Raw genomic sequence first — 18,235 nt, forward strand, 5'->3', positions numbered from 1 at the left:
GACAGTTAGGGACAGTAAGTTCAGACGTGTTAGGGCATTTGGTTATTCTTCCCTTCACCCCTTTTACTATTTTATGAACCTTGTTTGTTATATTGCACTGATCTTAAAAGAAACCTTTTTGTTGTTGTTGTTCACTCTGCCTGGTCCTCATGCCTATTATTTGGCCTAAGCTACAAGAGGCCTGAAGGGCTTGGGGGGGAACTCTGGGCCTTCTCAAGGGGAACCCTTAACCCAGAGTGGTGGCAGCAATTGGTAATACCCCCAAGTTGTGACACCTTGGTACAAAAGGAGGCATCTTAAAATGGGGGTAAGCAATGCATGCTGAACAGTGGCATGCTAGACCGTTTTTCCAAGCATACAATGCTGATTTTTCACACAAGGAACCAAGGTGAGCACTTGAGGTGTCCTAGGACTCACCTTATTCTAGTGTCTCTGGTCTCATACATCATAGACTATCACTTTCTTTGCTTGCAGGCTCACCAATATCTTCACACTGCATTATTTGGCACTTGGACCCAAGAAAACCTGCTACTGCATCATAAAATGTATTACTTTTGTTGAACAAAAACTGATTTTTCATCTCTAACAAAGAAGCTCAGAGTATTTTTACAATATAGCCTCCCTCCTACAAATGCTTCTGCAATTTTCAGGCCTATTTGAACCACACAAGGTATCAAGATATGTGGGACACCAGCACCATTTGAGGTACTGGTGAGTCTATGCACAGTCCAAAACAACTAGCACAATTGTTGGGTTTCTGCAAGTAAACAGTAGATCTCTTCCTGAGATCTGAGTGATGTTACCAAGACATGACAACATCAGGTTCTTTGAGCACCCCTCTCAAAACTTGCAGTGCAGTCATTTTGGGCAGAAATCTTACTGCGGCTACAGCTTCAAAAGGAAAAGGCAATTATTGTTCAAAAGAAATGCTTGACAGAATTTGGCGCTTTTGCATTTGGGGGATTAACTCAGCAGAACAAAATACAAAATGTAGTCTGGATGCTGCATTTTGGACCAACTGAAGTTTCTGAACCATTTTCAAATATAGTCCTATGTAGAACTCATTACAGCCATCTAATCTGAATGTGACCAGAGCATGGATCACTATTTCCAGATCGTGCTTTCTGAGAAATGACTGCAGCTGGCAAACCAGCCAAAGCTTATAAAAAGGTGCTACATGTCATGGAGGAGACCTAAGCCTCCAACTGTAGGACAGAATCCCTTGTCTTCAGAGGTGAGGTAGGTGTCCATGAGGAACAAATCTTTCTCACATGTCACTCCCCAGATATGGAATGCCCATAATCCCTCCCCCCCACATGCCCCGTACGTCCCTATATGGTTTTTAATTGCAAACTTTTTAAAAAAAATCAACAGATTTTTGAATAAGTATATGATTGTTTCCCCTTCCATTTGTTTTCCTGTTGTATTAATACAGTTTAGTTCTTACCACCCACTTCTCCCCCTAGGTTTATGATATCCTCTTCTAAAAGCTGATTATACAAGCTAGTAAAAAACTAGTCCTTCTAAGTGTACTTAGAATCTCACTGGGGGACAGGGGAGACATTTTAAACTGATCTGTATTTCTGGAGGTAGCAAGTACTCAGAATAACATAAAGGAAAAGGCTGTTATCCAGTCATACAAACAAACCTTTCATCCATTCTGATTTTATATGTCTTTTTGATCCTAGGATAGCTGGACATGGCCTGGCTACTAGCAGGAGATGAAGTGGACACTAAATGGGTGTGTGTGTATGTTTCAATCTTCATCAAATGATAATGGGACTCTAGGTCATTCTAGAAGGGACATCATCATGCACTGACAAAGACTGTCGCCCTCCCCCTCATTTTGGAGGTTTGTTTCCATCCACCAAACAGATGAGCATTGGCAGGCATTGGAAAGAATTACCGGGAGTTTGCCTGTCATTAGCAGGCAACTGGTAAGCCTATTCATACCACTGCACTGCTATTGCAGGAAGATTTGTGCTGGAAATATAAAAAAGTCCTTCTTGGAGTACTGTTTTGATGTAACTTCATATATTGCACTGAAAACACCCCCCATATACTTCTTGTCTGCTACAAAACCACTTTCAGTGCACTCTGCAACGGGATTTTACTGAGTGAAACGGTAAACGCCACTTACAAATGATAAAGTGCTTTGATAGTAGATTATAACTGCATTATTCAGCACACTTTTATAGCAGTTGTTCATATTATGGGAGCAACTCAGTTATTTACTACCTGAAACATGACCATAAATAGGGTGACCATAATGTCTGAAGGCCAGCCAGGGACACCTGGGGGGGGGGAAGGTAGGGGTGTGCGCGCGCGAAGCGCGTGCGTTGCCGGAAACAGGAAGTGACGTCACTTCCGGTGATGTCATGCCACCGCCGGAAGCAGGAAGTGACACCACTTCCTGTGACATCATTTCCCCCACGTCACCTGCCGGAAACGGGAAGTGACATCACTTCCTCTGACATCACTTCCCCCAAATGACATCATTTCCCCCAAATGCCACTGCCGGAAACAGGAAGTGACTTCACAGCACTTCCTGTGACGTCCCCAAAAATCCCCCAAATATCACCGCCGAAAACAATTTTGTTCTCAAATCCTGTATATACTTCATCAGTATATGGGATAAGGCACTTTCTCAACTGTGCTGCATAATGCAGCCTATTTATTTTGTCCTGTTTGCTCTGTTGGCTCTACCTGCGCCACCTTCATCACTTTCGGGGTGTGGATCCCCCAGTGGGGTGGTCTCCCGACTCCCTCCGCCGGCTGTTTCTGATAGCCCTGCACCCCCTCTTTCATTTGATATGTGTCCCGTGCGGGTGCCACCCTCCCGCCGGGAGATGCCGCAAAATGAGCCCCCTTGAGGCTTATGGCGGCAGGGCTCGGGGGAAGCGAGCTAGACTGCTGTTCTTTTGAGGGGTTATAGAGTGTTTCGAGCCCGTCCCTGTGGCATCGGTCTCATCGTTGTGGGACCCAGGGGGCCGGCGCAGCGGCCCGCCGAAGCAGCCTGTCACTAATAACACAGGTCGAGATGCAGGACAGGAACCCGGAAGTGACCGACAGGCTGCTTCAGCAGGCCGCTGCGCCGGCCCCCTGGGCCCTACAACGATGGGACCGATGCCACAGGGACGGGCTCGAAACACTCTATAACCCCTCAAAAGAACAGCAGTCTAGCTCGCTTCCCCCGAGCCCTGCCGCCATAAGCCTCAAGGGGGCTCATTTTGCGGCATCTCCCAGCGGGAGGGTGGCACCCGCACGGGACACATATCAAATGAAAGAGGGGGCGCAGGGCTATCAGAAACAGCCGGCGGAGGGAGTCGGGAGACCACCCCACTGGGGAATCCGCACCCCGAAAGTGATGAAGGTGGCGCAGATAGAGCCAACAGAGCAAACAGGACAAAATAAATAGGCTGCATTATGCAGCACAGTTGAGAAAGTGCCTTATCCCATATACTGATGAAGTAAATACAGGATCTGAGAACAAAATTGCACCAGAAGACACAAACACAAAGCTCCCTTACACTGAATCAGTGCTTGGGTCCACCAAAGTCAGTATTGTCCACTCCAGTCACAAACACAAAGCTCCCTTACACTGAATCAGTGCTTGGGTCCACCAAAGTCAGTATTGTCACATAAGAACATAAGAGAAGCCATGTTGGATCAGGCCAATGGCCCATCCAGTCCAACACTCTGCGTCACATAAGAACATAACAGAAGCCCTGTTGGATCAGGCCAGTGGCCCATCCAGTCCAACACTCTGCGTCACATAAGAACATAAGAGAAGCCCTGTTGGATCAGGCCAGTGGCCCATCCAGTCCAACACTCTGCGTCACATAAGAACATAAGAGAAGCCCTGTTGGATCAGGCCAGTGGCCCATCCAGTCCAACACTCTGCGTCACATAAGAACATAAGAGAAGCCCTGTTGGATCAGGCCAGTGGCCCATCCAGTCCAACACTCTGCGTCACATAAGAACATAAGAGAAGCCCTGTTGGATCAGGCCAGTGGCCCATCCAGTCCAACACTCTGCGTCACATAAGAACATAACAGAAGCCCTGTTGGATCAGGCCAGTGGCCCATCCAGTCCAACACTCTGCGTCACATAAGAACATAAGAGAAGCCCTGTTGGATCAGGCCAGTGGCCCATCCAGTCCAACACTCTGCGTCACATAAGAACATAACAGAAGCCCTGTTGGATCAGGCCAGTGGCCCCTCCAGTCCAACACTCTGTGTCACATAAAAATATAAGAGAAGCCCTGTTGCATCAGGCCAGTGGCCCCTCCAGTCCAACACTCTGTGTCACATAAGAACATAAGAGAAGCCCTGTTGGATCAGGCCAGTGGCCCCTCCAGTCCAACACTCTGTGTCACATAAGAACATAAGGAGGGAGGGAAGGGAAGGGAAGGGAAGGGAAGGGAAGGGAAGGGAAGGGAAGGGGGGAAGGGAGGGAGGGAGGGAGGAAGGAAGGAAGGAAGGAAGGAAGGAAGGAAGGAAGGAAGGAAGGGAGGGAGGGAAGGAAGGAAGGAAGGGGGGAGGGAGGGAGGGAGGGAGGGAAGGAAGGAAGGAAGGGAGGAGGGAGGGAGGGAAGGAAGGAAGGGAAGGGAGTGAGGGAAGGAAGGGAGGGAAGGAAGGAAGAAAGGAAGGGAGGGAGGAGGGAGGGAAGGAAGGAAGGAAGGAAGGGAAGGGAGGGAAGGAAGGAAGGAAGGAAGGAAGGAAGGAAGGAAGGGAGGGAGGGAGGAGGGAGGGAGGGAGGGAGGAGGGAGGGAGGGAGGAGGGAGGGAAGAAAGGAAGGCCGCCCCCCGCCCCCCCCGCGCTTTCGGCCCCCTTACCTGATTCCAGGGCAGCGGAGAGTCCAGCGGCGGCGGCGAGTCCTGCGGGCCTGCGGCGGCAGCCTCGCGGCGAGGGAGGGAGGGAGCTGCCGGCGCTGGCCTCTGGAGGCCTCCAGGGACCAGCGCCGGGCCTCTCTGTTACCGGCGCTGGCCTCTGGAGGCCTCCAGGGACCAGCGCCGGCTGCTCCGCGGCTTCCCCGCGGCCTCCGCTGGTCCCTGGAGGCCCTCCAGAGACTCTGGAGGGCCTCCAGGGAGCTGGTCCCGGAAGGCTCTGGAAGGCCTTCCGGGACCAGCGCCGGGTGCTCCGCGGCGTCCCCGCGGCCTCCGCTGGTCCCTGGAGGCCCTCCAGAGACTCTGGAGAGCCTCCAGGGACCAGCGGAGGCCGCGGGGAGGCCTTCGCTGGCCGGCGCTGGCCCCGGAAGGCCTTCCAGAGGCTCTGGAAGGCCTTCCGGGACCAGCGCCGGGTGCTCCGCGGCGTCCCCGCGGCCTCCGCTGGTCCCTGGAGGCCCTCCAGAGACTCTGGAGGGCCTCCAGGGAGCAGCGGAGGCCGCGGGGAGGCCTTCGCTGGCCGGCGCTGGCCCCGGAAGGCCTTCCAGAGGCTCTGGAAGGCCTTCCGGGACCAGCGCCGGGTGCTCCGCGGCTTCCCCGCGGCGTCCGCTGGTCCCTGGAGGCCCTCCAGAGACTCTGGAGGGCCTCCAGGGACCAGCGGAGGCCGCGGGGAGGCCTTCGCTGGCCGGCGCTGGCCCCGGAAGGCCTTCCAGAGGCTCTGGAAGGCCTTCCGGGACCAGCGCCGGGTGCTCCGCGGCGTCCCCGCGGCCTCCGCTGGTCCCTGGAGGCCCTCCAGAGACTCTGGAGGGCCTCCAGGGACCAGCGGAGGCCGCGGGGAGGCCTCCGCCACCGCCGCCGGGCCCCGCGCGCGGGCGGGGAAGGCGGCGAGTGAGGGAGGGAGCGTCCCTGCGCAGGCGCAGGGACGCTCCCTCCCTCACTCGCCGCCTTCCCCGCCGGCGCCCGCGGCCCACCGCCTCCGGGGCTGGCTAAACCGGGACCTTTAATGGTCCCGGTATAGGCAGCCCGGGAGCCGGGATTGGGTGGCCAGAACCGGGAATGTCCCGGGAGACCGGGACGGTCTGGCCACCCTAACCATAAACTAGACAGAATTAGGACAATTGAGAAAGGGGAAAGGTTGTCTTTTCTTTCTCTAAGACAATGAAATATAAAACTACAGGTGCAAAGTAATTAATCATTTGCCATTTACTTAATTGATTAGATTAGAATATATTTGCATATTATTACCTTCTAACTGTAAGAGCCCTGTGGCGCAGAGTGGTAAGCTGCAGTATTGCAGTCCAAGTTCTGCTCACGACCTGAGTTTGATCCTGGTGGAAGCTGGGTTCAGCTAGCGCAGGGGTGGCCAACAGTAGCTCTCTAGATGTTTTTTTTGCCTACAACTCCCATCAGCCCCAGCCATTGGCCATGATGGCTGGGGCTGATGGGAGTTGTAGGCAAAAAAAAATCTTGAGAGCTACCGTTGGCCACCCCATAGCAGGCTCAAGGTTGACTCAGCCTTCCATCCTTCCGAGGTCAATAAAATGAGCACCCAGCTTGCTGGGGATAAAGTGTAGATGAATGGGGAAGGCAACGGCAAATCACCCCATAAAAAGTCTGAAGTGAAAACTATTCCCCTTAATACACAAGATAATTGATAAAAAAAATCATTAATTGTTAAAATGATCCATTACTGATATTTTACTTTACAACAGTTTGGGAATCTGGATGAATTGACTGACTTTCAAAAAAAATTAATCTAAGAGTAGGTTAAACTACCAATTCACTCAATCAAATATAGGACTGCATTTAAAAGGATGGATTTCCAAAAAGGATGATGCGATGGACAACAAATGGTTAATGCTGTGACACAGCCTGAGAACTTTGAGTGAAAGGGGATGCAAATGGAAATCTTCAATTGAGAGAGACAGGAGTGGCTGTTGCAAGCTGGCAGTTAAGAACTGACAGTGAATTGGGAAGGAAGGCTTAAGGAAGTGAGAGGATCAAGAAGGGTCCCCATTTGAGCCTGAGCAAAACAGCTCCTAGAAAAGGGGAAGGGGATCACTATCCAGTCTAAAGGAAATAGCTCCTAAAAGAGGGGAGTGTATAAGGAAGGAAGGAAGTATGAACGTTCGTGCCTTCACTAATTTAAGTGTCTGTGAGACAAAAAAGCTTATGCTAGAGTCTTTAAGCAGAGACTGCGCAAAACATCACTCTCTTCAACTTTTAAAGTCCTGTCTGAATAACAGAAACAGTTACTTGTTTGTGACAAATTATCTGGCATTTATTTGTATGCAAAATTATCTCATTCCTGTTGTCTGTTCAACTTATAAGTCCTACACTTGCTTCCAACTTGACCATTTCCCCTCAAAGTTAAATAAAACAGTTTGTTATTCTTTAACTGCTATTAGCCTTTCCTGTGCCATTTTCAAAACAGGACATAAGAAGGATTTTAGTCTCTCTCGGTTCCCCCTAGCCTGGGTCAGCATATATCTAGACATGTTCGAGTGACTGGGTGGGACAGAAAAAGAAAAAGAAAAAAAAAAGTGGTTGCTCAGCTAGAAATAAGATAAAGGGAAACCCTGTTAGGGAGGGCAAAATCATCATAGATGGGCTTAGAAGAACACCTCTTTTAACTGTGCTATAATTTATTAACGAGGGTTAAGATTGCGTTATGACTTACCCACACAAATACTGAAAGATCACTTCAGGCATTTTTAGTTCATTACTCTCCACATTAAAATACTTGAAGGAGATCACACAAAAGTTTTTGAGGACCAATGGCATCAGCTTTTCTTCTCCAACTGATCTTAATGGACTGACTGAGGATGACTTAGCAGAATTAAGTGTTGGAGTACAGTTAGCACAAGATTAGGTCAAAGCCAGTATTTGGTAGCAGAGACATTTAAAAACTAGAGGGACAAAAACTAGCTCTTATGAAACAAGTCAAAAGTATCTATGACATAGTAAACTTCAATATACATCATGTCCCTCTAAACAAATTTGCACAGAAACATGTATGTTCTATATGTTCACCTCATACTTCTTAATCTACGCACAAAATGTCAGAGTTAAAAGAAACAGAAATATGAAAGAACACTGAGGTGTGTCTACAAACTGGAAGCATAAGGAGATTCCAACAGAACAAGTTTTGTGAGGTTCCTTGCTAATCATACGCAGACGCAAACTCATGGGATATCAGTGCTAACACAGTCCAAGGATTATTGCATTTAGTGCTTGAAAGTCTGGACAAAGAGATGGTATCTGAGCCTGAAACACAACTCCATTTACACAACCACTAACAAATATTTAAAAATTCTACAATACCATAAGAAAATTCAAGTTCTTGTACTTATGCTCTGGAACAAAAAACTGCCCTTTGTGTTTGATTGAACAGACAGAGGTAACGTTATTATCAGGCCTAGAAAGATAAATCAGTTTCAGTGGGGCTTTCAAGCCTGAACCTCATCATGGCCATGGCCAGCAACAGAACACATACTTTATGTGCACATCCAGCTTTCAGTCACAGGCATCTCTATCTGGGTGCTAGGAAAGACCATTCACTGCCTAAAAGCCAAGATCTGCTACTCGTCAGACAGTGCACAGATAGACAGATCCAGTAGTCTGACTTGGTGTAACTTTGCATGTTAACTGGACATCATACTTCTACTTTTCCTGCAGAATCACATTATCCCAAGTCACCCAGAGCTTTCACAGGACACCAGTTAATACATTACTAAATTCTGTTTTGTTCCATTTAGCTATAATTTCTTCTGTTTTCTGTAATAATTATACAATATAGCTATTACAAATGAACAGAACAATAACCTGCAAAATAATTAGCACATACACTAGCAGTTCAAAAATCTGAACTTTTATTTTAAAAGTAACCATAGAAATAGGGTTGCAGGAGGAGTATTTACTGATGGCTGGGGCTCTCACCAGTACTGTAATTATGTCACCAGTGACAGGCTTATGTGATCTTGCCTGCAGCTGGAAGTGACATCAGCATGTTGCTGGGGGACATTCTGGTATTTAGGCCAGTTTGGTGCAGTGGTTACTCTTATCTGGGAGAACTCTTATCTGGGAGAACTGCGTTTGATTCCCCACTCCTACACTTGCACCTGCTGGAATGGCCTTGGGTCAGCCATAGCTCTTACAGAAGTTGTCCATGAAAGGGCAACAGCTGTAAGAGCTCTCTCAGCCCCACCTACCTCACAGGATGTTTGTTGGGAGGGGGGAAGGTAAAGGAGATTGTGACTGGTCTGAGACTCTTAAGATTCAGAGTCTAGGGTGGGATATAAATCATATATCTTCTTTAAAACCTCTATGGTTTAACTTGTGTCCTCCAGCAACATGCTGATATCACTTCCAGGTATAGAGGGGGTATGTCAGCATGGCACAAGTCACGACAACACCACTAAATTTGCCCCCATCCCCTCCCCAGCCAGCTGAACAGTGGTGGGGAAGCCCCACTGGTGGCGGGGGCTCCCCACCTCCAGAGGGAGAATGGCAGTCCTAATATGAAATTGCATTAATCCAGCAGCAAGAAATCTTAATTCTGCCCATTACTTTTTCTAGTCAGAACTAGATGTGTTAGCATACTATACAGAATATATAATACTAAATCAAGACCATGTTATATAATAGATTCAAACTGTAAGACATTTCCAGGACAGAGAGACTATACTAATATTCCATCCAATTACTTGGAGCTGAACTGGCCCGTAAAACATAGCATGTTCCACAGTGATTATGCAGCATTCTACATGTGTCCCCAACCCCAAAATATTACCTGCTAAGCTTTGAATAGCTGCTTGTTGCTTCATATAGTTCTTCCACCTCATATATGTCAGTGTCATGGTCTTCAACACAGCTAGAATTCTGCCACTCAAAACATGTATTTTTCTCAGTGGATGCAAAAGGCAAGTTTTCATAGTCTGGGATTTCCTCATAATGGCTTACATTTTCATATTCTGGTGTGAGGTCATGTGAAAAAGAATTCAAGTGTTCTTGCAATGCAGAGGGTTGTTCATCTAAAGACTGTGGCTTCTGACTGGATGGCATTTCATTCTGACTCCTTGTTATTTGCTTTCCCTTTTGTGAGGATGGGCTGCATTTTTCTAGAGAATGTGCCTTTGAGGGTTTAGTTTTCCTTCCACTGGTTGCACAAGTTATATTCCAGTTTTTGCCATGCCCTTCCCTGCTAGAAAAAGTAACAGCAGTATTATCTGTAGACTGGCTGCCTTTGGCCAAAAACCTCTGAAAGTCACTTTTTATTATACAAACAGATAGTTTCATGTTCAGGAATTTCTTTAATGAATTTTTCTTTTGAGTTTCTCTTTGTGGCTTGTTTATCCTGTCGATATCTACAGAGGACAAAGATTTGGCTCGAGGTTTTGTCATGACACTAGGAAACTCACTGCTTTTGGAACTTTTGGTGTTTTTTAAGGCTTCTGGATTGCCTGAAAATGGAATGATAGGATGAGGTAATTTCCAAACAGGCTTCTCCAAAGATGATTTTGGAGGATCACAGGATAGCAATGTACTTTCTTCTTTGGCAGATAAATGTCTTGTTCTTTGCCCCTCCACAGAGATCTCTGACATTATCTCTTCATGAAGAAGATAAGTCCTGTTCTCAACAAATTCATCTGAGGCAGCCTTCTTCAACAGCCCAGCTGCAGGAAGGCTATGCCTTAAAGGTTTTTTAGGAATGATTTTTGGTGAATTCTCACCTTTTAAGTTTGCATCTTTATCTTTTTTTCTTTGTGCAGAATCAAGGCTATTAAAGGCAGGCAAATGTTGATTGCAAGACAGTTTTATTTGCTTAGGCAAACTCATAGAAAGATTATTACACCTTATAAAGCTAGTCTTGTTATTGCTAGCAGTCAATATACCACCATCATCCACTATAGGTTGAGCAGAAGATTCAGTGTTATGGTCCAAAGAATGTTCGATATTTTCTTCCAGGTGAGAGGTTTCATTTAGAAGCTGAGGCAAGAGGTTTTGCGGGATCAGTTCTTTGGAATCAGAATATTCCTTTGTTGGATACCTTTTCTCAGCAGTAGTGGTAATAATATCAGATTCATCAGCTTTGGGAATAATTTCTTGATTGTTATAGGAAACACTTTGCACAAGAACATTAATTTTGGCTGTTTTTCTAAATCCACACTCAGAAATCCCAGCAGAATCACACCTGAAATTATCTAGTTGTTTTATTCCTTCAGCTGGGAGATCTACACCATCTTGTCGAACAAGGCATGGAATGCGTAGCTTTCTTGGTTTTGGAACTGGGAGAGCCTTAGTTGATGGAAGTACATCTGTCCCAAATGAAGCAAGAGATACATCACCTCCTTTTATGTAGTTATCTGGACATGAATCACCAGTATCCACTTTTTCCAAAGGAGTTTCTGAAATTTCAGGTGCAACCTCACTTACATTTGTAGTGGTATCTGAACTGACTGAAACTGCTTCCAAACTAGATGAAGATTGGATGAGGTCTTTCAATTCTATCTTAATGCCATTGTTTTCAAGTTTATTCAAGGGTTTCTGCCTCAAATGGCCATTATTGGGGGAAATGCTATGAGTTAGAACACCTTTTTCTTCTGTAAAATTAGTCTTTAAGACTACCCAGTTTTTATTTATAACTTTTTCATTATGGCTATCAAGTATTGTTCTAGGTTTCAAAGATGATGCTGTTTTTTCACCTATATCAATATTCTCTAGGTTTTCTAGTTGCTCAAGAATGGTAGAATTTTTACATGTATTTTCCCCATATTTATGAATGCATTCAAAATTGCATGAACACACTGATATAATATAAGCAGTACTGTCATGTGGAGTTCCATTTTTGTAATTCAAATGAACTAAATATTCCGAAGACTTGTCTTGGTCTGTTTCTAAACTCTTGGAATTTTTTGTAAAAGATGGTGTTGTTGTTTTAACATCAGGAAAAGATGAGCACTTGAGAACCTTTGGCTTTGGTGCTATTGCTGGTTTTGCTTTCTTTGTGGTTTGTAAGATATGTGTAAGGACAGCATCTGGTTTGGGTGCAATAGGAGGTGGCACTAGTTTGTGCCCTACTGCAAATTTTGGTTTTGGGGCCACTGGTGGCTTCTTAATTTCTAGAAGGGAAGGGGGAGAGAGCAAAAAGAGATATAATTAGAATCATAATAACCAAATTAAATTAACATACTCTAAATAACAAAAATAAAGAATAAAACAGAAGTCCAGTAGTACGTTAAAGACTCATAAATTTTATTCCAGCATAAGCTTTTGTGAGTCAGAGTGCACTTCATCAGATGTACATCCTTAAGCACTTTTTCTGCTTCAAGTGACAAGCAACAGATAATGAGTGTGAGATGTTACAGAGAGAGGCCAATCACATAAATCAATCTATAGGCAGTGGGTGAGTACCACTCCTAACAGTAGAAGATAGTGTAGGGTAGAATATAGTGTAGGATAAACATAAAATCTAATCAAATAAGGTACAGTGTGAAGACAGATAAGCAGAACTAATTAACAAATGTGAAGGGTGGGTCATGCAGAGCTTTTAATACCTATAGTGAATGAGTGAACGAAACCCTGGGAGACGTTACTCCTGTCTCCCAGAACTGAATATTGATTATTTTGATATAACAGCCTAACAGGGTTACTCCTCTAGAATTACAAGACTATCCACATATGCCCCTCTGCTGGAAGAATACAAGTGTAATAAATAAGAGTTTGTTACAAATGACATTTACTCTGTTACAAATTAAATTCAATTTTTAACTATATGCTGGAAGCATCAAGAATTTCAGTTGAGATAATATAATTCCAGTGAATGTGGAACTAGAGGTATAACTTAAGTTAAAATTAGAAGACCAAAATCAAAGATTCAACATGATTTGATAAATGTTTTAAGTGGACTCAAATTTGAACACATGAAGCTGCATTATACTGAATTTAAAGTACTGTCTACTGAGACTGGAGGCAGCTCTCCAGGATTTCCATTAAAGGTCCTTCATATCACCTACAACCAACCCTTTTAACTGGAGATGCTGGGACTTAAAACTGAAACCTGTATGCCAAGCAGATGTTCTACCACTGAGCCACAGTCCCTCCCCTGCATGGCTCAGATCCCCAAATAATTTCTATTTAGTATGAAACCAGCATTATCTGAGCAACATGAAAAATCTGCCCATTAAGGGATATTTCTAAGTAAGGATTTAAACTATTCAGCGTTTTGAATACCCAAAGTTCTAGTGTTGGCAACTTATTACTCAATCACGAGATACAATGTTCAAATCTACTTCTCAGATTCATTATTATTAAAATATGGATATATCTCTCTTTCTCCTGATCATCTCAGGACTCAAAACGAACAACAACATAAAAGCAACTGATAAAAAACATATGAATGCACAAAAATTAATCTTGTCCCCTCAGGCAGGGTATTCTCCCTTTGCCCTTAAGGCTACCATAAAAGATCTCTGGAATAACTCTAGATTGGATAGCTGTCAAACATGTCTCAGACATGTTAGGTATAGTACACCCTCCTTTGAAGAATGAAACTCTGCATGACGAATATGCAGGGAGATGTAGTCCTTCGAGTATGTGGGCCCCACATCATGAAGTGTCTTAAAGGTGAGCACCAACACCTTGAATTGGACCTAGAAACTAATCAAGCAAGCAATGAAAAGAGCTTACGATAGGACTGATGTGGTCCAGCAGACTAGCCCCAAATAACCGATGTGCTGTCACACTTTGTACCTCTTGAAGTTTCTGTGTTGTCTTTAAGAGCAGCCTCATGTAGAGCATGTTAAGAGTAATCTGGCCTTGAGGTTACTAAAGCATCAATCACTGTAGCCAGATCAGGCATCTAAAAATAGGAAGCCAGCTTCCTAACATATCCATTAAAAAGTATTTTTCATTATTATGGATACCTGTTTCTCCAACAAGAGAACTCCTTGCTGGAGCTACATTACCAAGTCCTTAACAGACTTTCAGTGATGCACCGTGAAAAACTGGAAGGGGGATTTCCCTTCCCAGACTGCCACGACCCAGGCAAAGGACCTCTGTCTTTGTTGGATTCAGCTTCCAAGGTAGGGAGAACAATTCCGCTTTCAAGGTAGGGAAAACAATCCTGTAAAGCAGCAGCCTTTCCTGCCAGCACTGCATCCTTCATCTAAATTCAGCTTCAGATTGTTCTCCCTCAGCCATTCAACCATCATATTTGGATACTGGCTCAGGATAGAGGCAGCAGCAGCAGCTTACTCAGAGTAATGTAGTTGGATATTATCAGCATATTGATAAAAGCCTCCTCCAAAACTATAGACAATCTCATTAAAGGGCCTTCCACAGATTTGTAACAACATGGGAGGCAACACACAGCCTTGTGGCACAGCCCACATCAGCTATAAAGGGGATGATTCAGCACCTCCCATTGCAACCTTTTGTAAGCGGCCAGATGGGAAAAACTGGAACCATCTAAACACTGCTTCTTCCAGCCCCATCTCATCATCCAAGTGCCTCTGTACTATCACAGTATCAAAGGCTGTTGACAGATCTAAAAACAACAGAGATGCATTGCCTTTATCCATCTGAAGATCGATAGCTTTTGGATTCATTCAACAATTACCAGGCAGCGTGGTTCTCTTCATGTATGGACCAAGCAAGTTTAGACATGGCAATCTTTCATCCATCTATTAGAAGAGCATTTACCTTCCAGCCCACTCTTTTCCTGTCAAAGCAGTGACATAAATCATAGCATCTAGAGCAGCCCGGGAAATTTTCCAAACTGAACACTCTGTAATGCATACACACAGCTTCCTTCCCAATCATCTGTCATATTCAGCTTCTATAAAGCTCTGGGCTGGACAAGGCAAAAGTGAGGAGGAAGATGAACTCCAAAGCTTGCAGGAGCAGGATTTCAACTGCTCAGAACAGCAAGAAAGCCTAAAATCAAATTTTGTTATGCCCAAGAGCTTCCTTGGCTGATGTCACTAAATTCCCTGCTTCCCCTACTGTGGCCACAATTGGGTGGTGATGCTCAGGGATTCCAGTTCAAATTTGATTCTGGATTTACGTGCTGACAATGACTTCTTCTACATCAGTCTTTCATAGGAAAGCAAACACTGTTGGTTTTATGTTTTTTGTTTTGCAACTGCACTCTTACAAAGGAAATATAAAACACCTACTTGCCTTTATACAAGTCTATATGACATTAAACGTCAGTGGTCACCATACATATTTCAGCAGTTTGCATAAACTTTGTTACTGCACTCACTAAACTATTTTATCTTTACACTACATCTTTAAGAGCAAACTAGAAAGTTGCTGACTCTTTTCTGTAATACCTTTTCTGTAAAAATCTAAACCAATTCAACAAACAATGATCACCCTACCAACCAACCAGCCTTTAAAAAGAGCCTCTCCCACCCAATCCTATTTTGCAGAAACCTGCATACTTTGCTTGTAGCAGACTTCATTGTTCTACTGTCTCAAGGAGAGCTGCAGACTAATATCCGTTCACTCATGAGCCACAGGCTTAGAATGCAGCTGTGGGTAATCCACTGTCTCCTTATCTTGGTTCTCCAGCAATTAAGTAGAATAATCACCAATGATCACACAGCTCAGTACATTGCTTTTTGTAGAAATCCCTTCAGATTTGAGCAGCCTCAGCCAATTCCATTTAATCCAGGTCTAAACTTGCCTTTCGCTTTATTTATATTACAAAATGCACTTCCCACACACAGCTTTATTTAGCATGAATCACACTCAGCATAGGTTTCATACACCCAACCCATCTTCCCATCAGAGCAGATGCCTATTCATAGAGTATATTGTCAAATTCTGTTTCAGTCACTCCTCAGATGTAAATGTGCCCCTGAGTTTTTACAAAGTAAAAGCACCTGTTGATAAACAAAGAGAACCCCCATGAATGCCTGCCTCCATCACCTTCTGTCATGTCCTCTATTTCTGGACTTTAACCTCTGCATTTCTTATCCATTGTGATGTTCTTATCCAAACAGATGCTCCTTTTATCCTTCAGCGCAAGCTTCCTTCCTCCTTTAGACTCCCATTTAAAATGCATCCTTGCCCCTGTAACAGTGACAACTCTGAGTAGTTCTTCAATAACTGTTTTGTATCAACAGAACAAACACACTGTGTGAAAATACATAACAATTATTCCTACATTCTCACTGATCTATGCTAAAATTTCTGCAAACTTTTTTCTTCTATGTTGCATACTGTTTGTGCAGTGGATGTGATTTTTTCCAAGTTTTCCAATATAAAATGCAAAAGGAAATTACAACATCCCAGAAGATTATGACAATCATTCTTTGAAAGGGAGGGGGGGGAGGTAGAATTGCCAAGTGCTACTTTAAAAAACAGACTAATTGCAGCTGAAATCTGAAAGGAAACCAGTAATAGAAAAGTTCAATTTACTTAACTTCATGCTGAGAACAAAAACAGGTACTAAGAATAACTTCAGCATGGATACAAAAGAGACAGTTTCCTTAGCCCAGGTAGTGCTGGCCCTAACCTGGATAGCCCAGTCATCAGATTTCAGAAGCTAAGCAAGATTGGCCCTGGCTGGTATTTGGATGGGGGAACTCCAAGGAAGTCCAGGGTCTCTATACAGAGACCGGCTATGGCAAACCACCTCTGAATGTCTCTTGCCTTAGAAATCCTATGGGGTTGCCATACTTCAGCTGTGACTTGGTGGTAAAAAAGTGATGGTAACAGAAACAGGATGTTTTAATGAATCAGGAGGCCAACACAAGTTGTAAACTTATTCTAATTTTTAAAATAAATACACAGATTGATTTGGCTACTTGGAAGCAAGTGCCACTGAACATAGGATAAGAGGGGTCTAGTAAAAAAACACAGAACCCCTTATAGCTTTACACAACTTTGTCGTAGAATAAATGTAAATGACATCTAATTCACTGGAACAGTTAACATTTCACTCATGTGTCAATCAGTAAACACGCAAGTAAACTTACAATACGGTATGTTTATACATGTTTGTTTCTGGACACGTAAGAGCTTTCTGGATCAGACCAGTGGCCCATATAGTCTAGCATACTATTATACACAGCAGCCAAGGAGATGCCCTGGAGGTCAAGACCCTCCCCTACTGCTGCCCTTCCAGCACTGGCATTTAGAGTCTTTCTGGCTCTGGATATGGGGGCACAATTCCAAGTGCTGGTTCTTGTCTAAGGTCCTAAATGGCTTGCTGCAGCTGGTATCTGAAAGGCTGCCTCCTCCCAAACTGTCCAGTCCACCATTTAAGACCCCCTATCTACACCTTATTCTCTGTGCTTCTACCTATCAGGTGAAGCAGATAGCAACTAAAAACAGGGCTTCTTCTGTGGTGGCACCACCCCCTGGAAACACCCTTGAGACTTCTCTGGTGGCTATTTAACTGTTTTTATCGTACACTCCCAACCTGAGCACTTTGTGAACTGTTTTGAGCAGATCTCTGGAGAAGTAGCATTTTCCAAACAAATGAAGCATTAAGATGTTATACTGGTTCTGCAGCAACAGAAATCAGTATCATGCTTCCTCCAATGCTTAAAAATTCCTAACATGGCCTAAGAACAGGGTTACATCCATCTGAATCTTATTTATTAGTTTGTAATTGTTTTCCAGGTTGATAACACAGGCTTGCATCTCAGCCACAACTAAGACGGTGCAGTCATTTAGAATGTTTGGGGAGGCAAATATGCACCGTGGATTCCTTTATACTAACACCAACAATAAAACCCTTTGTTTCCACAATGCAAACAAATTCAGCCTCAAGGGGAAAAAATGAGAATCCTGGAACAGGAAGAGATGTACTTCCTTCCTAATAGTGGTGAGATTTTTCTTCCAGCCACTAGGTAACACTTCCCAATCTGCATCTACTGACTGCAAACTGAACTACAGTTCTTTAAAAAGAACTATGATTTTTCTCTACTTCAGCGTTCTGCCCCACAAGAGACTTGTTGCTCCAGGTAGTTCTGAAACAGAACTGAAAAAACTGTTCTATTTCCAGTAATAGATCAACTATGCATTTCCATCCTGGTAACCTTGGGTGTAACTCCTAGCTAGTTTTCAACAAGTGTAGCCTAGCTTAATTAATGTGCATCTCCTACAGGTTTCCATATAGGGCTTTCTCATAATGCCCTGCAACACCTTTTAACTCTGTTTCCTTTATTTTCAGAAGTTTGCTTATCTTTTTGCAACTTGTCAGGTGCCTAATAAAGGCATTTCAAATAACAGCAAAAATGTTTCTTATGAAAACAAGAATTCAAACATAACTTACAAAATGAGATTTAAAATCAGACAAATTACAGTAAAAAAACTAAACAATTTTCTATA

General features: G+C 44.2%; 1 protein-coding gene across 1 annotated transcript in view; it reads right to left on the reverse strand.

Annotated features, from left to right (window-relative positions):
- The window catches only part of FGD6 (FYVE, RhoGEF and PH domain containing 6), a 108,175-nt gene that overhangs the window by 81,161 nt on the left and 8,779 nt on the right, over nt 1-18,235 (reverse strand). Inside the window, exon 2 of the mRNA XM_060245198.1 lies at nt 9,678-12,006. Within this exon, the coding sequence (XP_060101181.1) occupies nt 9,678-12,006 (2,329 nt within the window). The remainder of the gene's footprint in view (nt 1-9,677; nt 12,007-18,235) is intronic.

Source organism: Heteronotia binoei, chromosome 8 (assembly GCF_032191835.1).
Source record: "Heteronotia binoei isolate CCM8104 ecotype False Entrance Well chromosome 8, APGP_CSIRO_Hbin_v1, whole genome shotgun sequence".
NCBI classification, from domain to species: domain Eukaryota; kingdom Metazoa; phylum Chordata; class Lepidosauria; order Squamata; family Gekkonidae; genus Heteronotia; species Heteronotia binoei.